This window comes from Symsagittifera roscoffensis, chromosome 3, assembly GCF_963678635.1.
Source record: "Symsagittifera roscoffensis chromosome 3, txSymRosc1.1, whole genome shotgun sequence".
Taxonomy (NCBI): domain Eukaryota; kingdom Metazoa; phylum Xenacoelomorpha; order Acoela; family Convolutidae; genus Symsagittifera; species Symsagittifera roscoffensis.
In genome coordinates, this window is record NC_087064.1 from 34,784,266 (window position 1) to 34,810,878 (window position 26,613).

General features: G+C 36.1%; 2 protein-coding genes across 3 annotated transcripts in view; one reads left to right on the plus strand and one right to left on the minus strand.

The window, feature by feature from the left end:
* LOC134842668 (coiled-coil domain-containing protein 169-like) overlaps positions 1-26,613 on the plus strand; it is a 335,974-nt gene that overhangs the window by 148,306 nt on the left and 161,055 nt on the right. The window lies entirely within an intron of this gene.
* Positions 12,423-26,613, minus strand: part of LOC134842583 (nose resistant to fluoxetine protein 6-like) — a 29,626-nt gene continuing 15,435 nt past the window's right edge. The window contains exon 5 of one of the 2 annotated variants that reach the window (XM_063858992.1): positions 12,423-13,063. In XM_063858992.1, the coding sequence (XP_063715062.1) occupies positions 12,527-13,063 (537 nt within the window). In that variant the 3' untranslated portion in view covers positions 12,423-12,526. Of the gene's footprint in view, positions 13,166-26,613 lie in introns of both variants that reach the window. The other variant, XM_063858991.1, reaches the window with a different exon arrangement.

A 26,613-nucleotide genomic window follows, 5' to 3' on the forward strand; every position in this document is an offset into this window, starting at 1 on the left:
CTTTCGTTACATGCAAAGACAACCACGTAGCTGGGTCTCGGATCCCCAGACTAGGTGATTGCTATTAAAAAGACGGCTCGAATATCCTACTTTACTGTGTTTTTGGTGACAGTTGTATACTAAATCCATTGGAGTTGGCTTGACCCTTTCCTCTTCCTAGCAACTCATACTCTAAAATAATAAGTAATACTGGTGTTAATTTAAATGTTTAGGAGATCAGACTAGCTAAAATTTAATTTACTATAGTCTTCCTCCATATGCCAGTCGCTGGGGGCCGAGCCTCCGCTTCCGCGCTTTTCCAGTGATATTATCGTTATCAAACTAACTTCGTGGCACGGGAGGGTTCGGCTCCTTCCGTCTGCCCCACTGAGGCCTCCTTTTTGGCTAATTATTTCAGTTAAGTGTCTTATCGTGCGTGATCGTCACGATAAGAGGCTTCGCTTTTTTCTGTATATTTTCTCGACCGTCTATTTCTCGCTAAATTGGTTGTTGTTGTGTTTTTCATCTATTTTCCGGCTAAACATGGCCGTTTCTGTATTTCTCAGGAATGTAACGTCGCATTTCGAACTTTTCTAAGAGTTTTCTTTTAGAATATTTTAGCCTCCTTCACATCAATATATGACGACTAAGGCCTCTAATTTTGTTTTTGTGCTGCGACGGAAGGTTCCGCTGTGCCAATCCAGGGGAATGGCACAATAACTGAAGTAAATGAAGAAGCCATGCAATACCACCCCGCTATATTGAACAGATAAACGCCAAGACAGATCAAAAATCCACCCTAAAAACGCACGGAAGCCACGGCCCTCAGGTCTTGATTCGTGCGAATGGAAAAAGATATTAATTCATTTCAACCAGACATACATTGAGCTTTGCAAAACAATTGCAATGCTATCCTATACAATAGCAAGTAAAGATATCCACAGGAAAACCTAACGGCGTACAGCTCGTGTCGTCTGATACCTATGGAAAAAATCCAGGGGTTAGACCCATCGGTATGAATGAGGTTCTAGGACAAAAAATTGGCAAAACAATCACCCAATGTATAAAACCAGACCTTAAAAATCTCCACGGCTATCCACAACTTGAGGAACGAGTTTAAGAAAGCGGAAACGGACGTCATACTACTTATTGATGCAGAAAATACCTTCAAATTGCCCAATAGAGAATTTGCTCTAGAAAATGTAGAAGTTTTTTGTCCGGCTCTACATCATGCCCTGGCCAACTCAACCAATCATCCCTCAAATTTATATGTTGATAAGACGGTTTTGACATCTACCGAAGGCACATTGCATGGTGATTTCTTCGCAATGGCTATGTACGGAATTGGGTAATCGCACTGATCGAGCTCCTGCAAAAAACCAAATGTCACATAAAAAACCTACTCAGATGACGGAAGCGCTGCATGTGATATTAAGAGTTTCCGCGCAATACTGGACAACCTGGATGTCCACGGACAGGCTTTCGGATACAATGTGAAGCCTTCCAAGTGTCAACTCATAGAAAAGATAAACCGTCGGGAAAGCGCCATAAAGGTATTCGAAGGCACAAATTTTACAATGGTAGACGGTTTCAGAATCCTTGGATCGGTTATAGGAAGACCATCAGCATGGGTTAAACTTGTGGGAAGCGAAATTGAAACAACAACTAACCTAACTGAAAAGCTTTCCAAAATAGCTAAGACATCGCTCAAAAATCATACTTCTGCTATACAAACGGAACAAACTCTGATAAATAGAAACATCAAAACTGAAAGACAGAACATCACACTCTCCAAAAAGACTAAAATTATGAAAAACTGCTAAAGAGAAAAAAATCTGACAGTAAAGCTCGGATCACAGAAAGGAGCATCGATATGGCTGAGTGTGCTACTCTTAAAAAATATATATTTTCCTCCAACAATTTAGAGTTTTAAGATGATTTACATCTGAGGTATGGATGGGAACCACCAAACCCTGCACATACATGCCCCTGTGGACAACCGTTCACACTGACCCACTCTCAACACTGTCTCGAAGGTGGATACACTCATCTAAGTCATAATCAAAATCGCGATATCTTTGCGACACTCCTAGACGAACTATGCCATGATGTTGAAATAGGGTCAAAACTTCAATCGTTGGAAAGCGAAAGCTTTCACAACAAAACAAACACTGCTGAAGATGTCGCTCGACTTGACATCAAGGCAAATTGAAACTGGGGAGGCCGATTCAGCCGAACCTTTTTCGACGTAAAAGTTTTCAACCCCCATGCTAAATCCTGCCCTAAAGCTATATCTGACGCCTACAAATATCATGAGAGTGTCAGAACACTAAAATACCAGCAGAGAATTTTGGATGTGGAATATAGCAGCTTTGTTCCACTAATTTTTGCGTATACCGGAGGAGCAGCACCAGGCTCTACAAAAACTGTCCCGAAACTAGCAGAGAAAATAAGCAAAAACCGGAACGAATCATACTCGGAAACAATAATTTTTATAAGAACAAAAATAAGTTTTGAACTTCTGAGGAGTGCAATCCTCTGCCTCAGGGGTTGCAAAAAATTTAAAAATACATCCAATACAGACTATTCTATCTGTGTTATAATCGAGAAGGGTAGATTTTAACTGGCAATACTCTGCATGCATTAAAATTGACTTGATTTATTCATAAAATGTGTGCGATGTTTTTATATAGCTATTGTACGGCCCTATCCAACCTGTGCACGTACCGTCGCATGACGTAAGGGCCCATTTTAATTGATGGTTTAAGTCTTAGTACTTAGTAACTCAGGTACATACTTTTCTGGTGCTTACATGTATCTAATTAATTAATCTCATATATACATGTATTGCAGACATTGGATTGTACCTTTGTCCTTGTGCCTCATTCAAAATATTTATTCCAACGATGTATTTTAACAAATGGTGGCAGGAGGTAGTTGGCAATGGCCTTATACAAGAACCCACCTCCTTTGAGCGATGTTATTAGTTATGATAGCTGGCGGACGGAAATTGACATTTGGCGGAGTTGGTGAAAGAAAAACAGGCCCTTGCTGTTATTCTATCGTTCTCCGGCAAATATGGAGAAGTTGCAACTGCATTGCCAGTTGAACAATTGGATACAGCAGATGGAATGAAAAATTTGCTGAAATTTTCAAAAAAAGACAAAAGACAGCGCATATGAAGCTTATCTCAATTTCGAGGTTTTCCGTCGATGAGACCTATCAAGGTCCGAGTTGCTCTTTGAATTTGAAAAGCGCTATACCAAACTGAAAACTTATATCCTAGAGATCCAGAAGAGTTGCAAGGGCTGTAAGTTTCTCGAATCTGCTGATTTGCAAAAATCCCAGAAGCAAATGTTGCTACCAGCTGTAACAAGCTTAAGATACAGTGAAGTGAAGAGGTCTATAGATGAATGTTTAAAGGAATTCGAAAAATTGGCAAAGACAACATTGAATCTGTTAAACCAGAAATGTTTTTCGCAACTAAGAACAACTACAAGAACTCTGATTGACGTAAAAATGATTTTAGACCTAAGAAAGACGATACGCGACAGAATGACCGCGGAGTTAAGAAGACAAATCCCAAAAACAACAAGGAAAGATTAACAGATGTGTTAACTGTGGTTATTTATCACTTAAAGAATGAGTGTTCGGATTCGAACTACTCACAATTTGGTTTAAACAGCAGACATCCAACAAATGTTGAAAAAGCAATCGAAACTGGAGAAACAACTGAGTTAGACGAAGAACCTTTGGTCACTTTTGCCTTGTGTGCAAGATCAGAGCAGACCAACATATCAAATTTGCGCTTGCTACGAAATTCAGGCTTCTCAATGAGACGGTCAACTATGGAATTATCGATACTGGTTGTACAATGTGTTTGTGGCGCCGTGTGACTCGATTTGTTCATTAAAGGCTTGCCAGATGGGAAAATCAAAGAAACGTGGCCATCAGAGACTCAAATCATGTTTGGGAACTTGGGACGGCAGCCACAGGACGTCAAAGGTAAAACTGGCTGGGTCAATTTCAATTCAGTAGAGAATTTCGAGAATTTCGACGAAGAAAGCGAGTGTTTCATTACATCCGAACCAATTGACGTCGGTTTTTGCCGGCAAAACTGAAAGAATTGACTTCCTGGAAGGAACATGCTGTTTTCGAGCTTGTTGCAGACACAAGACAAGTATTCATTGATGCTCTCTGGGTTTTAACAATGAAAAATTTGACTGACGGACTGTTGTTCCGAAGGCAAGACTCGTGGCTAGAGGATTCATGGACAAAAGTATGTCAGAACATGAGAAAGAGTCGCCAGTTATCACATGAGAAGTTATCAAGATCTTCTTATCGGTTGCCTGTGTTTTTAGCTGGATTATGAGCTTGGACGTGAAAACCGCGTTTTCACTGAGCTATTCCCTTGAATTGCTATTTTTACGAGAGTTACGAGAGCCTAATATTGTCTGGAAGCTTAGAACACTGAATATGGATCCAAAGGTGCTTCTAAGTTTTGGTACAACAAAGTAAAGCAAGCAGTGTTCAATGATTTCGAAGTGTTCCAGTGTAAATCAGAAACCTCCTTGTTGATATCCAAGTACTCGTCCGACATAGAAGATCTTATTTTACCCCAAGTTGCCGATTTTCTGATCACTGGAACAAGTTCGTTCATAGAAAGATTCACGGTTCATCTTCGTTCAACGTTTACTATAGGTTCAGAAGCTTGTTCGCCATTAATCTTTACTGGATTGTCCTTTGAAAGGCTTTCTGATGGTCTGATGGTCAATTTTGATTGGACCAGGGAAATCTATTGATAACATCTGTCAAATTGAGAGCTTTGGGGCCTTTACCTTGTCTGGTACAGAAATTGAAACGTTTCGGAGCCTTGTTGGGAAACCATGGCTCAGTAGTCAAACCAGACCTGATATCACTTTTTGTGCCAAAAGGCTCCTTAACACTGATGGAATGACCACGAAACTAGCAAACAAGGCTGTTCGTCGCAAACAGTACGAGAAAGACCAGAAAATTAAGTTAAGGCGACTCTTCACGGGTGATAATATTGATTTTCACAAAATGAAGTTGGCAATATTTTCAGACGCAGCGTTCCAGAACGTTCCAGATGGTGGCTCACAATATATATGAGCGCTCCGGATATTGGCTTTCTTAACGTTGAAAAAAAACATTTTTTCATGTCCTCAGTTGGAGCTCGAAACGTGTAAAACTTATAACCATATGTACAATTGCCGCGGAAACGCCGCTACAGGATGCCATTGATAATGATTATTCTTTGAATAGCGTTTTTGAATCTCTGATCGGTACCATGCTCGGTATGATTGCGTTTGTGGACAGCAAACAGCTCCATGATTCCCTGAAATCGTCTAAATGAGTGTTGGAGAATCGAAATTGCATCTATCAAAGAAATCATGCAAGGAAAAGAACTGTTTGTAAAATGGGTACCAATACATTTGGAATTAGCAGACTGTTTAACTAAAAGGTTGGCTGTACCAGCACAATAAATTGGCGTCATCAAAAAGGGTTCACTTCAAAGCCTAAAGACAATTGAACACGAGCTGTCAATCAATTAAACTCGAAGCCTCAAAGTTATCTGTCAATCATTTACGGGATTGATAAAACTGAAAACGAAAAGTGTACAGTTTGTTGATTTGTAGTTTTCTATTGTTTACTTATAAGTAACGTATCTGTCTGGTGCTTATATGTATCTAATGGGTGCCGGACATCAAGCGGACGGGACTTCAAGTCGAATCGTAAAATTAGGGACTTCGGGCCGAATATTTCCTTAGAAAGTCGTGAAATATGATTAATTTGAAAATGTTTTTGAAGAGTTACTCAATTTCATGACCTTTCTTCAGTAGTTATTGAGGTTTTCATAAGATTTAGGCCTCCAAATGATGTTTAGGAAAGTTGAAATTTAAAACACGGTTGAGGGCAATTTTCTTGTGTATAATTTATGCATTTCAAAAACCGTCTGAAATTATTAACGGATGCCAATCCTAAGTGATTCATTGCCATAAATAACGCTTATTATGGACTGACGATTTTGAAAAGCAACGTTTTACAGATGAAAAAATTCTAATTTGAGGTGCTTGTAAAGTTTAAATTTCGGCCTCAAGTCCCTTCGGCTGGAAGTCCCGTCGGCTTGTTGTCCTAGACCCGTATCTAATCTCAACTTAATCTCATCTATACATGTATTTCAGGTATTGGATTATACGTTTGTCGTTGTGCCTCAATTCAATATATTTTATCCAGCGATGTATTTTAACATTAAACGTTTTCGCAAATTTTGAGCATCATCTTGAGTTAAATTTTTGAACAACTTACATAAATTGATCAGAAATCAAGAAAAAACGACAAACATGCCTAACTGTTACAATTAAAAAGTTTCGACCAATCAAAACCGTACAATTCTGAACGAATTATAAATTACCTAATCGGTAATAACAGTTCCAATTACCTTAAAACTGTAAATTAAACAAAAGTTTTTGCACATTTTTGGTGCATCTTTCAGTTTAACAACTAACTAATTTTTACAGAATGATTAAAAAACATAAAATTGCCCCAAAATGTTACATCACATCTATTATCCCGCCTAAATTTTGTTTTTTTGTTTTTTTTTCTTTTGTATTTTGTTTTTTCCTTCTTAGGTTCAGTTTTTCAATTATAACTTAGCAAAAAAATTTAGTTTCGGAGCCATAGCTTATGTCAAAACCTGTGTCAAAACAAGCAAAAATCAAACAAACAAAAGCAACAATTGAACAATAAGAATCGTTCAAAAATTCGGGCACCGAATTATTCTTCTATATTTACAAATTGGCAGTCAAGTAAGCATTTTTGAAAATGCGTCAAGAAACAATTATCAGAAATTTACTGCAACTACTTTAAATCTTGTTACGACTACTACAACATACTAACTCGGCCATTATTGGGTATATAACGAAACAGACCTGAAAACTCAAACTCCGAAGATCTCTTAAGCCCTTCCATTTATTGAAAAAACCCACTATTACGAACTTTATTATTAGAAACCGACCTGACCGAGCTACTAAGATTCAAAAAGACCAAAAAATCAGGAAAAGGCAAACAAAAAGACAACTCATCTTCAAAATAAAACAAGAAAAAAAAACAAAAAAAAATCCAATAAGTAAAGTCAGTGTTGTTGAATAACAAATTCGGTGGATTGGATATTATAATCTGATAAAAAAAAATTTGAATTCCCATTCATCCGATTGTTTTGATCAAATTATTTGAAGAGTTTGGGATAGTCAATTTTAAGGCGTTGGAAGTATTTTCCAGATAGCCTGACAACAATTGTGAATTAATGGGAACATTGACCGGTCAACAAGACAATTCGACCATCCTGGCGGGAAAAGGACACCACAGGGTTCAGCGAAAGCCAGAAGCACATCGGAACAGGGTTATCGTTGAATGTTCAGTTACATTCTCTTAAACACGTATAAAAAATGTAAAGAGTATTAAAAATAACACCATTTGAGGCACATATGGGTAGAAAAACTAATACTCCACTCTCACATATAGCAACAAATAGTTCGCTGAACATTTTAAATTGAGAAAACGCTAAACACGCTTGCTTAGATCGTTAAAACCAACTACATCCTCCAATGCCAGCAGAAAAAATGCACGACCTTCAGAAGTGGTGCGGAGACGAGGTCACAATTAACAGACGAATACCAGAGTCTACAATCGTCCAACAAACGCCAGCCATAGAAAACTCTCGGCAACCAAACACAGGTTCGAAAACTAGGCTAGTATTAGCTCTCGAAATAAATAATTAAAATCAAGATTAAAAAGGACTCAGTAACAAATTGAACCGAACATAAAAAAAAGAATAGAACAAGTAACACGGAAGACAGTTAGACTGGCAACGAAGGTGAAAGCACCAAATACGTTTCAGCAAAAGCACAAACTTATTGATGGGAAAAAACTAACATACACGCCACACACAGCGTGGGTACAAACAAAGGGGAAACAACCAAGACTATTAAGAAATAGTGGGTTTGCGTTTGTACCCAATCCATTAATTTACGGTCCATGCCGACCGTCGCGCTAAGTGACTATGTATCATATAAATCCGCTCTGAGAACAGGACCCTGTTTGCGTTTTTTAGATATCGAGAACCCAAATGCGCCACAAAACCCCATGTTCCGGGAAGATACAACGGGACTCCCAGTGAAACTAACTCGGAAAGATCTACAAAACAGCCCAAACAATAGAAAAACCACAAAAAATTGGGGAAAACGTGCACAACGAACGCCAGCAAAGGGAATGAAGTTCCATGCAGAATCAACAACATTGGACACACAAAGGAGACAACAGTCGGAAAGCGCCACTTCAGTCTAGTCAAGTGACTCGGGGTCATCAACTTCAGAAAACGTAGCATCATCACCAAAGCGGGTAAGTAAAAAGAACACACCGGAAGCCGCCAATCAACTACCACCTACGAGAAATTTCGGGAGGAGTCAGACATTCAACTCTATCCGGGGCACTGGGGAACCCGGACCGATAAATGCCATTGGAAACATAGTCCATACACCGAGAAAGAAATTCTCAACAGAATAACCAATGGACTAGACACCAAAAAGATGCCACAATCACAAAGCAACAGTATCAACACCCGAGCGTAAACCAAACCTAGAAAACCTTATCTCTGCTATGGGATTTCACAAGAAATTGCCAAAATACCAAGATTGTGTATATTTTCTGGAGGCCATAAAACCAAAATCAAAGAAAGAAGACAACCAGACAACGGAGATTATCGACTTGGTATCCCCCGCAGAAAGGTTCTCGTCGTAAGGAATATACAAAACAAAAAACCCGCAAACACAGATCCCGACGATGAAAGAGACGACCTCAAGGAATACCAAGAAAAGCATTAAAAAGAAGAGCAGGACAATAATGGCCAAACACAACAAGCAGGAAAGGAAGAAAAAAAGAAGTCATCTGGTATTAAATCATGGCACTCTGTTTCAATCTCGCCCAGTACCTCTTTCTCTCTTTCTTTGGTTTTGTAAAACTTTTGTCCTCGATTTGCCTGTTTAGGTTGAGTTTATAGTTTTTCCTGCCATGCCTGTCAATTTTTTGTCTGCTTGTGATTTGACTATTCGCGACGTGTCATCTTTTTTCTTCGGTTTTGATTCGTAAACCGGGGCTCTGGGGAACTTTAAAATCAACATACACGCCACACGCAGCGTGGGTACAAACAAACGGTAAACAACCAAGACTATTAAAAAGTAGTGGGGATCAACTATTCGGGAGATCAACTATTAATACTCAACTTAAAACTCATCTTAAAACTCAACACTGTCCTTATGGGACATTAGAACTTAACTTTTGTTTTTATTATTGTTCTTAGGAGGGGTAATGTTATCCGGCCGGATTTGCAAAGTTAGTTTCTAAATTATATTTTTGTTAGCTCACTGCGTTGATCTGATCAGATGACCTTGCTTGATGTTGTGAAAGCGCAACATCAAGATATGTTGTTAGAACATAAATAAAGACATTACGAACAAGTTGTTTTATGTGAACTCTCAGTTAAGAATTATTCGCAGTTTACCAATCCCTTCGGACTCAATATCGATAGCGATCATACCCTGCGGTATGACAGGGTGAACAATGAAAAAATTCGACTTGATCATGTGCTACTTGTTGATTGCCAAACCATCTCTTGACGATCAACCGTAAAATTGTGAGATCTTGAAGGACGCGATGAATACCTAGAGATGAGTGTCAATAAAGATAGAATGAGGCCAGATACAGATGCATTGGGGCGGTCTTGACCAAGACAGAACACCACCTTATGAGATTTTTAGGATTCGCGAACTAGTACAAGGAGTTTATCAAAGAATATGCTGATAGAGTACATTCAATGCAGCAGCTCCTGAGATACAGGGGCAAGAACTTCACCTTAAACGATGTAGCTGACGAATCGTTTCAGAAAATCTCAACTGACCAACGCGAAGCTCAGAAACTGGTCGACAGAAACTGGCCTGTATGTCCTATACACAGATTCCTCGGTGTTGCGGTATCAAGCATAATGCATCAAGAGCAGGACTGGAATGGGAAAATGGTATTAAGACCGATAGCCTATGGCTGCAAAGTACTGAATGACACCGAGATGGAAAACGAACATCAAGAGTGGAGATGTTTGCCGTCCTAACGGTTGTAGAGAAGTACAGAGCACACCTTGGGAGTGCGCCGTTCAAACTTCGGGTTGACAACATCGCATTTTCATGGCTAAAGACACTTTTAATGGCTCAGAGCAACATTGTCAAATGAATCGTACGTCTGGATGGATACAACATGGTTTTAGAAAACTGCACAGGAGACAATAAAAAAAACGGATAGTCCAAGCGAGAAAACGGAGTTTTCTGAAAGTCAGGAAAAATGGAGGCAGAGATAAAAGCAACATTCTTCTTAATCGAACAGAAGACATTCGACAGTCTACCACTAACGTGATGGCTAGATATGCCAGGCCACCTAATAATTGACCAATCCGAACTACCAACTGTTCGAGCACTGACGAGAAATGAGCACTGGTTAACGGATCAAAAACCGAAGAAAAAAGATGACACGGCGCGAATAGTCAACTCACAAGCAGACAAAAAATTGACAGGCATGGCAGGAAAAACTATAAACCCAACCTAAACAGGCAAATCGAGGACAAAAGTTTGACAAAACCAAAGAAAAAGAGAAAGAGGTACTGGGCGAGATTGAAACAGAGTGCCATGATTTAATACAATCCCTTGATAAAAATCTCCGGCGGAGAGGTTGAATGAAACCCCGCTCAGGCAAAGGGAAAGAAAAGTAAAGTTCAAGGAAGAAGTGATAGAGATTGGTCCCGAAAATGAGTCCGGCAAGTCAGTGTTACGCTACAATACATCGCACAAAGAGAATTTAACCTCGGATTTTTCGAGTACGGATGCACAAAATGACGAAAAAGATTAACAAAACATCTAGAATATATTAGAAGAAGAAAAATTTTGAAGACAAGATTGGGAGTTGAGACTGACCCGGCATCAGGGACCTTTGACATGAATAGTGACTGAAGCAGTGATGAAGCAGAACTAGACTTGTTAGCATTATCTAGGAAACCTTTCAGGCAGTTATCTTTCAACAGCAATCTGAGTACCAATCTAGAGCTTGATCATCAAAGCCGGTATTTTTTTGTCTGATCCCGAGATTCTTCTTGATCCTTAAATACTTTACTTTGCCGATTCTTCGCTCAACTTATTATGAACGAACAAGCAAAAAGCGCCATTTTGAGCATTCTTTGGAAAAGGATTGATGAGTCTGTCGGCCAAAAATGGATCTTTTGTTGATCATCTCATATGTTTTGGCCGGCCGAAAACGGATGTAGCAAAATGGTTGCAATGGAGATCCTTTTGGGGTGACGAATGTGTCGAAATCATTTCCGGTTTCACAGTAAATACTAATATCATTTCTATGATTCTTTTATTGATATTAGAAAGCTTATTGAAAAATGTTTGACCTCGTAATCTTGATGTTTTTTCTGTGAAACAGACTTTTTCCAATTATATCAGATCTACTCAATAAACTATTGCAGAAAAGTTCTAGTCATCAACTTCAATGTAAAAGTCAGTCCAGCAACCTATGATAACAGTAAATTTGCATAGGTTATTTAATATTTTGATGAAGTTGGATCTGGCAGTGCAACTTTAAAAGTAACAGTCAATTTTAAAAACTAGAGTATTTCATGGCATCCGCGGAAAGATCAAGACGTTCAAATACATTAGCTCACCCAGGGTTAAGGACCCCCGTCCTCAATTTCAGTTGTCAAAATTTTTTATGGGCTCACTAATTTATGCTATTTTCGACGTTAGACTTTAATTAGCCAACCCTACAACTTTTCAAAGGGCGCTCCTGGCGCTAGAATTTTTCAAGCTTCTTGGAGCTAATTTTTAGTGAGAGCGCGCACTGAAAAACGCCAATTATTTTAAATTAAAACCTACCCAAAATGCCCAGAATCGATGTTTTTTTCCCAAAATACTGCCTGCGGCGTAGATGAAGATACCAAATATGGCCATTTTGGATCTTCGCCTGTGCCTAAAAGATTAGAATTTGCTGACCTTAAAGTATGTTTACTTCAAAATCAACTTGCCAGTGTGTCTTCGCTCTTTACAGAAAAATATTTTGCTTTCTCATATGAAAAAAAAACATAGCCCACCTCTTTGCCACGGTGTTTTTAAACGAAATTGAGCTATAAAGTTTGATACCCAGATTCTGTTCTGTGATTTTTTGCTGAGGGCTGACAGTTTTGGGTTGAGGCAATTTGTATACCAAACGAAAGTGCATGCTCTTGTTACACTGTCTTATTTCACCAACAGTGGGAAGTAAACGTTATAAAAAAAACCATATGATTGAATTAAATTATATTCAAATGAAAGTAAATTTCAGAACTTTGGAATAAACCCAACTTATTTATGATATTTTTTATATTGATATGCTGGTTTAAGATACTCGGTTAAAAATTTTCCTGGTTTAATTTCGTCTTAACATTTTACCCTCATTTGCCCCCTAATAGCACTTTTTCCAGCTGGATAAAGGGGGCTTCAATAATACAGCTGCAAACTAAAGCTAGACAGTTGATACACATGAGCATGCCACTAGCATAGAGAGTGTAGTTGATGGTAGTGAACCGGATCGGCTGTTCCAGAGTCTGCACAAACAGTTCCAGAAGCACGAAGTGTATGATGTAAGTAGTGTAGTTAACTTTGGCGAAAGGAGACCAGAACTTAGCTCCCAGAATATCGTTGATGACTCCGCCGTAGCCCAAGGAGCAGTTGAGAACAATTACACAGATGAAATATGACCACAGAAGACGCATAGTCGCATTGTAGAACGCCACCTCCCAAACTCCCATGTGAGCCCCGTTGGCCCAAAAGTAGCAACCATACACGGAGATAGCGCCGGATATGAATCCAGATACCCACGTGCCAGTGATGATTAGAGATCTGATCCGGAATGGGATCGATTCAAGCTTGTGGCTAATCGCTTTCTTCTCGTATAGTGCCATTCCTAGGAGGAGTCCTATTCCGTATGCCTGGAACCGACAATAAGAAGAGAAGTAGGTCTTCAAAGTCCAAGGACCAGTAAGGTCAAAAGTTTCAGCAGCAGTTTCAAATACGGCAATGATAGGGACACCCTGAAACAATTAGGAATGGTCTTCCTTCTATCATTTAGTCTCTGTATTTTGTATAACTTTCATTTGAAAAAAATTACAGATATGATGTCTATATCATGATGACAAGCCACTAGAATGGAATAATTATGCATTTTTGTGCTCTTTTGTCATGTTGAGACTGAATTGAGACTTGAGTTCTTAATTGGAGTTTGCAGGTTTCATAATTTTTTGAAATTTTTTTGATCGAGTCAAAATACTTAACTGTTTATAAATTTGCGAAAGTATATCAGTGAAAAGAATTTCGCTCTTGAGCATTATTGGTATTAAAATGTTTATTTTTTTGAAATATTTGAGGTTGCAAACTTTCTTTTTGGTTTTTTCTACAGCGCAAATAGTTTTATGTCTTGGTTGTGATTATTGGAGCGAGCTCATTACATCTGGCACTTGAAGATTGGGCATCAGTAGGAGGAAACGAGGAACTGCAAGAAGACGTCATCCATTACAAGGGAGTAACGTTTCATCCCAAATCGAAATCGAATAAAATCGTACGAAACATCTTGAGAGACGAAAGTAACAGAAACGAGTCTGTAATTATCTGGCACGACGTAATAAACAATTCGATTTCAAAACATCCATTCAATCCAAGGACTCCCCTTACTGCCAATCAACTAGTATCAGAAATCAAACCCCTAATCAATTCGCATCCTCGAATTGAAGGCCTTGTCTATTGTCAGAGAGACGGTGCACCCTATATTCTTGAAGATCTAAAGAAACTTCCGATACCAGTTGTTCAAGTTACAACAGACATAATTTCGAATTCGAAACAACAGGACAAAGATCTACTTGAAGGATACAGAGAACTGCATCAGGAAACCGCACTTGAAATCAAAACTTTAGCTATAATACGAAACAACAATAGCAACTTGAGTGATATCATAAAGAAGAAAAAGAAACCGTCAAAAAAACAACGAGAAGCACGAAGGAAACGAGAACAGAAATAAATTGTGAGTTTAAATTTCAATTCGTGACGGGACTGGGCTTAATTGTCCAGGCTTGGATCAAATTTAAATTTCAATTCGTGACGGGACTGGGCTTAATTGTCCAGGCTTGGATCAAATTTAAATTTCAATTCGTGACGGGACTGGGCTTAATTGTCCAGGCTTGGATCAAATTGTAAATAAATGTTCTCTATCCCATTTTCTCCTTCTCTCTGTATCCACCAATATGACTAAAAATTGCAAAACGTGCAAAAAACCCATAAATGCCAGGGACAGATGTTTCAGTTGTGTATCATGCAATGCTCAAATGCATCTTGAGAGCACCTGCACTGGTCTTACTAACACCGCCATCAATGGCATAAAAGACTTGGGTTTAAACGCAATGCTTCTATGCGACACATGTGTAACTAATAACGAAAGAGATAACTTCATAAAGTGTAGGACCATGATGCAAATGAACGAGAAAATTGAAAAAGAGAGTGAGGGAATACAAGCACGTCTTGAAAATATGGAAAAAAGGCTGACGGCATTGGTTGATGAAAAAGTCGAAAACGCTACAAAAACCACATGCGAAAAACTGGAAAAAAGCTATGCAGATGTACTCAGTGTGAAACCTGTTAAAGATGTGAAAGCTCAACCAGGAGCTGGAAAAGAAGTAAAACAAGAAATACATCATAATATCAATAAAAGCTTCCGTATACAGGGGATCAGAGAAGATCTCGAGAAATCAAAAGGCGAAAATTTTGTCCCCACAACCGAAAAAGTACATGAGGTTCTAAAAAAGTTAGGAGTTAAACCACAAATTGAAGAAATAAAAAGGCTAGGGAAATTCAGCAAAGAGCGCATCAAGTCAAGAACCTTATTAATAACTCTGTCAACGGAACATGAAGCACGATTGGTGCTGGCAAAGAGCTTCGAAAAAAGAGATGAGCTGCGAGATGAGGAAATTTACCTTCTGCCAGCATTATCGAAAGAAGATGCGAGGAAGGAAAACCTATGCTTAAAAAGACGAAGAGAACTTCTAGACGAAGGAGTCCCAAAGGAGAAAATCAAAATCAGGAATTTCGAGCTGTTCAATGATGGGAAAAAAGAGACGATAGAAGCAGAACAAGCAGATGATGCTTGACTAGGCTTTCTCAACATCCTGCAAATGAATGTAAGAAGTCTCATAAATCTCGAACGACGAATGAAGTTTGCAAATGCTATAGCAACATCAAACTATGACATAATATGTCTCTGCGAGACTTGGTTAAATGAAAACATTGCATCATCTGAACTAATGCTAAATGAATACAGTATTTATAGATCAGAACGACAAACAGCCAAAGATCAAAATTTGCATGGTGGAGTACTAATAGCAGTGAAACAAACACTTTCATCTAAATTATTGCCAAATAAGCAACCTGAATGTTGTTTAACTTGCAGCATCCAAATAAACGATAAGCGAATTATTGTCTGCTGTTTTTAATATCCACCTTCGAGCAGCAAATATCGCTATTGTCTAGGCGATTTCGCACAAATATTAAATGAAGTCGAGAAATCAAATCAATCAACTGCAACAATTATTTGCGGAGATGTAAATTTTCCAAATGCAAACTGGATTGACTATAGTAGCAAGGAAAATGAAGAAAACTCAATAATTGAACTAATCGAGCAACATCAGTTCGAGCAGGCAATAGATTTTCCAACTTGTGGAAAAAACACCCTAGACATTACATTATTCAAAAATTGTCACATTCATGCGACTCCTGACGAAAATTTCTCAAAAATTTACAATTGCTCCGACCACAAAGCAATCAGCATTCTAATTGAATGTCCTCACCATGAGGTAAAAGTCGCTATTGAAAACTTTCGAAGCTTCGGTAGCGTGGACTATAACGTAATCAAGAAATCAATACTAAGTGAGCCTTTCTCACGAGTATGTCACACAAACATCAACAGAATGTGCGAGGAACTTTACGACTATTTGGAAAATTTGGTAAACCAACATGTGCCTAGAAGAACGAGACGTCGCCAATCACTTCCGCCATGGGTTACGCCAAGTACCTCAAACCTCATGAACAAACTGCGAACACAAACTAGAATATACAAATTGAAACCTACAAGCTACCGCAGAAATCTCATTCTATCTCTAAATAAAATGGTGGAAGAAGCAGTAGAGGAAGATAGAGTAAACTATCAGGAAAATTTGATGTCCACTCGTAACACACATTTAATTTTCAAACACTTTAAGAGTCTGAAAAAATTAGAAACTCTCCCAAAGACTATGATCAAGGACGAAATAGCTGTTACTAAAGCCAAAGAAAAAGTGAACTTTTTGAATGAATATTTTCACTCTGTCTTTTCGCCCAAATCAAGCTTCAACCTCAGTGATATGAAGTGCGAAAACACGATAATGAGTAACTTCAGTATCTCAAAAACATATTTGAACCAAATTATAACAGAGCTGGACATAACAAAATCGCGGGGCCCAGATGGATTCCCACCAATTTTCTTCCAGCGAACGGCCAGAGAAATGACTACAGTTTTGCATTGCGTTTTTAAAAACATTAAGAGGGTAAGGAAAATACCAGATAAATGGAAAGTTGCGGCTGTGTCGCCTATTTACAAGAAAGGTGACAAACGACTAATGGAAAACTACCGGCCGGTGTCACTCCTAAATATCATGAGTAAACTCCTGGAAAAATGCATGTATCCAGCGTTTCATTAAATTTCTCACAAGAAGTCAGCACGGTTTTGTTAAAAACCATTCAGTTGTTACAAACATGTTATCTTTCTTGAAAGAAATCTACGAAGCTATTGACAAGAACGCTGAAAACCATGTGATCGCATTCTATACCGACTTCTCTAAGGCATTCGACAAAGTCCCACATTATGAACTACTAAAGAAAATGAGCAACATTGGAGTTGGAGGCTGTTTCCTTGAAATAATCGCAGACTATCTCAGCAACAGGAAACAATTTGTTCGTGCCGACAATTTCTCATCAGAAACTTTAGAAATTACAAGTGGCGTACCACAAGGATCGTTGATTGGTCCATTATTTTTCTGTATCTTCATAAATGATCTTCCTGAAGTATTGAAATTTAGTGACCCATTTATCTTTGCAGACGACCTAAAATTACTAGCAGTGAATGTAGACACAAAGGACATCCAGCAGGACCTAAAAAGCGTTGAAAACTGGGTAGACAAAAACAAGATGAGTCTGGCACTGGACAAATGTTTTAAAGTCGAATTTAGAGGAAATCAACACGAATTCATTCTTTGTGAAACAGCAGTGGAAAGCTCGAATGTGATAAAGGATCTAGGAATACATGTGTCCAAACATTTAACATGGACAACCCATATTGACTCAAGAATGTCGAAAGCGAATAAAACGTTCTGTTGCATCCGCAGAAACTTAGAATTCAAAGTCAAAATGCGCATAAAATTTGGTCTGTACAAATCCTTAATACTTCCTGTTCTAACGTATGGTCTAATTATTTGCAATATCTCGAGAAGCGACTTAGGGAGATTAGAAAGGTTCCAAAAGAAAGTCTTAAAATGGATCACGGGAAACGATTCTGACTATACAGAGCAGCTGAGATTGTTAAACATCCTGCCTCTTGCGTTGTTTCTCCAGCTGAACGAGTTACTGATGATGGCGAAATTCATGCATGAAGAAAACGATCACATTATGCTCCCAGCAAAAATTGAAAATCCAGGAAGAACGAAAGAAATGTTCAACCTAAACAAGACCAGAACTGAAAAAGCTAGAGAAGAGTTTACATTCAGGACGTGCCGTCTAATAAACCGACTAAATCAGAAAATTGAATTTCGAGAAATGCGAGGCTTAAAGCGAAGATTGATACAGACGATGTGGAAGTTTTTCGACGATCAATTCTCAGAAAAAATTAAGTGCACATGGGTCCTCTTCTGTGACTGCAACATGTGCCGAAATAACTGGACAAAATTTTGAGAACTTTGGGGATATCATCTCATCAGTATCCTACTGAAAATTCACAACAACAACAACAACAACAACAAGTACTTATTCTTTAATATCCCCAATCAGTGAAAAAAGTAGTTGTGGAACCAGATCCAAACTAGTATTTATCATTGGTTATTAATATGATATTTTATCTCTATAAAATATTAAATACTAACCAATCATACTCCATCAAACTAACAACTTATTTATTTGTAAAATGTTGAAACTACTTGTAGTTTCAACACCAGAACCATTTGAATTGAACTTAGAATACAGTTGTTCTCATTCTGGAACTAACTCGCACAAACCGGTGTACACTAGATCTATTGAGAAGTAGTAGATATAAGGGTAGGATTAAGATCGGTATTAGACTAAGAAAATGCACGAATCTATCCGGCCGAAAATAAGATATCCGGCCGCATCTATCCGGCCGCAGAGGGTGTACCTTATCTGAAACTACTCTATGAGTATAGTATTTAATACATAACTCATCTGGCGCGACCAAAAGTCTCGAACAGACCTTAACTAACCTAGAATTACACAAATACAACATTTCAAAAAAGTTATATGACAAAAACTTAGTAGATATGTCTCTACGCCTCAATAGATCAGATCCAATATTCCGAACAATACGAGAACTACCCGGTATTGGAAGAAGACGTCAAACAAGAGACGACATACGATTAGGAACAAATCTACCAATTCATTTCATGATAGTACGACAAAAACGATATGAAAATTTTGCATATTTAGAATACTACCAGCAGTAAATTTAAATTTTCATTTACTGACATAATACTTGAAGAATTATCTTCAATAACCTTTCATGGCGCTAAACCACTTAATTGTACAATAACGACTGATAAAAGCAACACTTGTAGTTTTTCTTAAATCAGCTGTATATTGAATAAATTCTTGAAATTTTTTTTTTGAGTATAAAAATACAAAAATTAGTTAGAATAAATCATAAATGGTTAATCTATATAAATCATCTCATCATACCAGCTTTATCACCTAAAACATAACAGCAAATTTCAAAAACTAACAATCATCAAAACTAAAACTCTCTAAATTTAAACTATCAAAGTTTATCTTTGCTTTCATTTAAATTAATTTCATTTAAATTACAGATCATCAAGGCTTTCCTTTGATCTTTACATTAATATAAACCTAAATTTTCATATTCCTAAATATTTAATCTCTGATCATCAAGGCCTATCCTTGGATCAGATAGAACAATTTTTGTTCTCCCCCTCCCAAATTAATCAGTGTCTAACGACCTCAAACGTCAATTCACTACCCAACCCTTATCAAATACCCAGAATTAACAAAAAATTTTCAACAAACTAACCATTATAATTAAGATAAACAGTGAAGAACTTCGGTTACTCATCCTTAACTTGATCCCCCTCCTCTTAGATGACCCAGGCTAAAACACTTAAGCTTAGTAAGTCATAAAATCTAATCAACTACTTGCGTTCTAATTACACCTGAACCTTGTGGATCAATTTACGATTCTCCAACCCTTGATCACCAATCACAACCCCTAAGTAAGATAGGTAGGTCAATCTTAGCTTAGAATTAGTCACGAGAAAGTACAATTCATTCTTCCGAATCGATATACGCTTTTCTCTCCAACCCAATTATATGACCCAAGTTAAGCTAACCACAAAAAATTGTAAGAACTAACAGTTTAAGGCATAAAAATCACTAATCCAGATTTTGCATCCTTCATCCTAAACCTTATGTCAAGAGAAAATTTAGGAAACAAACAAACAATCATAATGCAATATTGTTTAATTAACGACGACATATTCGACCTCGTAATCATACCACATAGACAATCAGTAGGATATATAAGACAAAAAAGACAAACACAAAAAATTTAATTACCAAAAAAAAACAAATTATTAGGAAACGATTTTCAAAACGAAAAATTGCAGTCTCAGAATCAGAAACAACCGCAATACAAGAACTTCACAATTTAAAAGACTCAAAAAACAAAAATCATCAAGTTGATGACCAACTATATTTCACTGATTCAGAAACAACGTCACCAGCATCAATAAAAGGTAAACGTAAGTTAAAAAATTGCTACACAAACAAACCAATACGTTTGTACAACTGGAATCAACCAAAAAGACACATTGAAAATTACACATTAACAGTAATACAACACAAAAATGATTCGAAATGAAGATAATCCACAAAATTCAGTACTTCCATTTTTAATATCTCCATTAACTAAACCTCAAAGACAGGTACAATTTTGTTAAAATTTAATCGCAAACTTATTCGAAAAAGGAGAAAGTCCGTGCACAAAAGAACTTCCCGATCAAAAAATCAAAAGACAACTTCTTGATCTTTATCTCAAAGGTAAATGTAGTCTTACATCACAATATGGAATCTACACAATTGAAATCAGATCACCAAATGCTTTTCATGACAGATATCTTATTCAAACTGATGATGTAGATATTGAAGTTTCAAAAAATTTTTTATACAATACATCAAAAGCATACAACACCAAAACTCACAAAGAGGAAACTCGATAATCACAAATGATGTATTCTCACTTATCTATAGCTATTTATCTATATTAGAATTGAATGAACCTCAAGACGACTCACCAACTCAAACATCTCGATATACAATTGTACGACAGGAAATACACATATTTTCAAAATTTTTAATTGCAATCCGAGACGATGTAACAAAAAATGAAATAACACAACATGTTAGACATAATTTACAAACAATTTTAGCATGGTTCATATTTGTTTATTTTGGTCACAATCTTGATCTTTTTCAACAAGCAAGAAAAACTTTTGACCACAAAATACAATGGAAGAAACTGTATTAGCAGAACAATCAGATTATGTTTGGGACCCTGAATGGACTCATAAATCATTTATTAAAATACCAACAGATAATTAAGTCAGGTAATTAGCACTATTTCTAGTAATAAAGATTATGTTAGAGTACACCCACAGTTGATGCAACACCTTTAAACTATAACTCATTCTTCCCTGAAAGAACAGGAAATAAAAGTTTAAATTCTACATTTATAAATAAAGAAAACTTAAATGGAACAAGAAATCTTACACAACAAGATATGCAAACCCAATCACATTTTATAAGCGAAGAAATTGTTGAAACATTAACAACAACAGAAGCAAACGAAGCATTTTCCTATTCAACCCAATTTTACAACTCCAAAATTAAAAAATCCAACGCTACAACAAACAATGATACAATCCACAGTAAAACCCACTGTTGCACAAAAATGTTCGCAAATGGATTATCTATTGTTTCGACCAGTAACAAAACCATCATACAAACAACAAACATCACATAGAAATAATTTTGCAGAACATAATTACAACTATGTAAATGGACCAAAAACAACAAAACCTAAAACAAACACTCAAAACTTCTTTTCACAAAGTCAAAATATACCGCAAACAACTTCAAATTCAGTAAATTGTCATGATCAACCACAATACTCCTAAGGGCAAAGTGGAAATTAACAAGATAAAATTCATACAAATAAATACCATACCAGAAATCAACCTCATTATTATGCAAAAAATTATTTTCCATCAGATGATGTAGAATACTATAAACAAATCATCAGCGATTTTACTCAAGCCAAAGACCTCGTTCTTACAGTTTGACCAACCATCATACAAGATATGTTGTTTCGTGTATGTTGTTTGAATCATACAAACGAAACGAACAAAAACGACAACCTAGAAATAATCCAACATATTGAAACAATAATTTTCAACAGCAAAACCCAGTTAAGACACAATCATACCAACCAACTCAAATGCATAAGGAAATTCCACTGCCATTTTATTTACAACAACAGGAAATAACAAAAAGCCAACATACAAACTTTTCACAAATGCCACATGCCACAGAGTCACTACAAATGACTATGAATCCATACCTAATGGGTGAATCATCAATAACATCAAACAAACCACTAATGGTATTCACAGACACAGATCCCGATTATTCTGTAGAAGATTTTCTAAATGCAGTCGCAGCAAATTTAAGTTTAAATATAGGACTTGAACCAGTAAAAACGCCACTTCATCAAAATTGGATACATAAACGCACAGCTTTAATCCAAACCTTTTGGATTAAACCAATTGGATTGGAAAAGATTCACACAAGATTTCTCAAAAATGTTTGATTCAGAAAGAAACAAACAACATCAAAAAGTTTTATGCAATGAAATTCGTAGACTACCTAAAGAAACAATAAAACAACTTGCTGTAAGAATAGAAACACTGGTCCGAAAAGCATACTCACTCAATACTCATGATTATAAAAATACAAAGATGACAGAAATCCTAATGATGACTCTAACACCTCAATTGCGAAAAATAGCAATAAAAAAGAGAGCATCACATCCTTCCTCAATCCGAGAACCAGATTTGGACTTTAGAAAACTAGTAGATAAACTAGAGCAAGCAGAAATCACTATGAAATTAGAAGAAACAGAAAACCTAAAGTCACACGGTGTGAACAACATCCAAAGTACTACTTTATAGATAACCAATATCAGCGACTCTGATACAGATTTATTCGAAAAAATCACTGAAATTCTGATCATTTAGGAGAAAAACCCAAATTTTAAAGGCAAACCATCAGTCAAAAAATGGTGTAATTATTGTCGACGATACGGACATAGCATTGCAGAATGCAGACAAAAACAACAAGATAACCAAAATAAACCACAAAAATATAGAGAACCTAACAAATCATTTTATAAATACATGAAGAAAGATCAACATTTACCCAACAAAAACATTCATAGTAATAATAGTTCAGGAAAACACTCTAGAAACAATCACCCTATTATACGAATTATAGAGGACGATCACCATACCAAAGGAATTCACAAAGTTTCTCACAAAACAGATATAGTTGATCAGATAGTCGGAAAAGTCAATACCGAAATAATTATTCAAGATCAAATTCACTTGAATTTTCGTTTGATGCCAGTTCCCATTCAAATTCTAGAAATAGAAAATATTCGAATAATCCATCTAGAAACTCTTCATTCAATCGATATAGAAATTATTCCAACGATAGGAACAGAAACTATTCAAACAATCGAAACCCTAGATATCAAAATAATCGATCACGCGATCACTCTCACAAGAGATCAAAATATAACAATTATCAAAATAGATCACGCGATAACTCACAAATTAGAAATTCAAGTTATAACAATAGACAAAGAAACTACTCTCAGTCACCATATAGGAATAACAGACGTTATCAAAGTTCACAAAAAAATTATACGAGTAGTACACCTAAACATCAAATACAAGTAAATCAGGTACCATTAACTGAAGAAACTCAACCAGACCCCCCTGGTATTGACAACAACGAAACCACAGAAATGCAATTAATTCACATCAAATGCGAATCCACAGGTAGCAAAAGTGACACAGAAAACACAATTTCCTTTAAATTGATAAATGTTGAAAATGACGATGAACCTATTATATACGAACAACCGATATATTCTCACATCTAACAAAACCATGATCAATTTTTTTAAATTATCATACAAGACCAATATCAAATAACACAAAAAAGGAAAAAAAAAGAAAAAATAGCAAAAGAAAAAACCACAGAATGCTCAAACACAAATAACATTTATCAAAACATACCTAAAAAAACACATTTACAAAAGGAAAAAATATGGACTATCCCACTTCTTTTAGAAAATTCAAAATCCAAACAATTGCAAACACCAGACCTTGAAATAGATTCCTTAATAGATTTTTAATAGATTCCGGAGCAGAATCAAATATTATCAACATTCCCGCTTGGAATGAAATAAGCACTATACACCCGAAATTAATACCCTTCAAAACAACAAGCAGACTAGCAACCGCACAAGGATCAACCTTAACAAATTATGAAAAAATCCAACTTTTCCTTGTTCCCACTCGAACAATGGAACAAAACAAACTCATGAGCAAACATTTTAAACAAACCTTCCACAACACTGATATAAAACATAATCTCAATGCAATACCATTTATTACTAAATATATACCAACAATAAATATCTTAAATGGTAAATTTCATATGAAACATAAATACAAAAGAATGAAAAACACAGCTTTGACTTTTTTTCATAGAATAAACAAACAACCACCATTTTTCTCTAAATTTCATCCCATATATAATCATGAACGAAAACACCTGAAACCACTATCAGCAAAAGTGTATAACTTCTCAATCAAACAAGTTCATCAATATGATAAGGAACAAAATAAACAACATCTCTTTATATCTGACCTTGAATTCAGACCAACTGATAAATTTTTTTCCGAGTAACAATTTCGTATATCAAATACCTGAAGACTTAAACTCCGATATGATTTCTTTACACATCTATACAAATTCTTCATATAAAATAACACTACCTCTAGGACTCTTAGGTTATTCTGAAACTAACACAACAATTTCTTCAACAAAAGAAACAGCGTGTAGAGTAAATATTATTTTACAACTATTAGATATATGTCAATCAACAGTCCTTGACGAAGAATTGTCAATTAACATTTTATTAAGTAATGAAAAACGAAACACAGATTATTTCACAAAAACACCCTATTTTAAACCAACATTTCAAATATCAAATTACACGGAAGAATAACTAAAATGCCTAACAATATTCAGTTTCCAACACTCTCAGATAACACAAGAAGAATTCGAGCAATTAGCTGGCATATTACTAAAATACCCAAAAGTTTACGCAACATCTAAATTTGATGTTGGAAAAGTAAATTCACCATTACATTTACCCCTAAAACCTGATGCAGTTTTCAAAAAACAACGAGCAAGTAAGGTCCCAATTCACTTGCAAGACAAAGTCAACGGATTACTTGAAATACTAGAACAGTATGAAATCATCTCTCCAGTAAATAAAGAAGAACAGCCAAAAGGTAACACATTCATAAGCCCCGTTATCATATTAGCAAAAGGAGAATCATGAAAAATCGTTCTAGATGCAATATACCTCAATTCACTAATTGATGAATATAAATTGACTTGGCCTATCGAACCAATTCAAGTAATTCTCACAAAAATAAATGGTAAATATTTCATAACAGCAGTCATGATTAGTGCATATAATCGAATGCCGTTAGATGAACAATCAAGACGATTAACACAATTCGTTATTGGAAATCAACAATACGAATTCAACAGATTATTCTATGGAATTTCCATAGGACCAGCAGTATCTTTAGCATTTATGAGTAAAATTTTTAGACCACTAATACTCAATAAAAATGCAATCACGTATTTAGACGATGTTTTTTGCAATCACAAACAAAAGACGAAGTGTTCATTGTCCTAGAAAAATATTATCAAATTTTATTATAAGAAAACATGAAAGCAGCTCCAGATAAATCATATTTTTTCTAACACGAGTAAAATTCCTTGGACAAATTATAGAAAGAAAGACTATAATTCCAATAAAATCTCGCATAGATGAAATCCAAAAACTCCAACCACCTTCAAATAAGAAGAAAATACAAGAATTTTTTGGAATGTTAAACTTCTTAAGTAAATACGTACACAAAATGCAGCTATACTTAAGACCATTTTAAAACATCCTTAGACAGCAGAATAATTTCTAATGGACAACAGAATATCAGAAATGATTTGAAGAAATAAAAACTCTTCTCACAGAACAATTATCAATCACTATTCCAGATCCCGATCAACCATTTTATGCCGTGTGCGACGCCTCAAATTTTGGCGTCGGTGCAGCATTATTACAATCTCGCAAGGAAACGAATAAAATGAACCTCACTTCCGCAAACTCTTGGCTAATACCACAAGCTGAACTTAGACTCTCTACCCCTATGAGAGAATGCACAGCCATAATATATACACTTACAGAATTAGAATTTTTGATAATTTGATCTAAACACCCAACAGTTTTTTTTCCAGTCCATAAACCAATAATTTTCCTTTTTACACAAAAATTAAACCCAAACCATAGAGTTTACAGAATTCAACTAATTTTAATGAAATTTCCAAACTTACATATAAATTGGACACTAGGAAAAAAACCTCGCACTACCCGATACTCTCAGTATAAATACACCACCTGAATTTTTAACATGAAAACCAACAGTTGAAATATTACAAAATATAAAATTTTTCCTTGCAAAAGATGAAACATCACCAAGATTACAATGCAAAGATTCAGTAAAAATTGATATAGACCAATCACAAATAAAAAATCTACAACATTTTCTACTATATCTAGATTGTCAAAACAATCACTACGAAGTAGATTTACTAGGAAAATCTACATTCAAACCGATACCATATTCTTCATGAATAACAAACAACACACAGCAAAAAACAGTCAAACAAAAATTATTTAAAAAAGATCTTTTCCCTTTGATAGAAATAAAATCTCACTGATAATATAAACTTATCAAGCCCG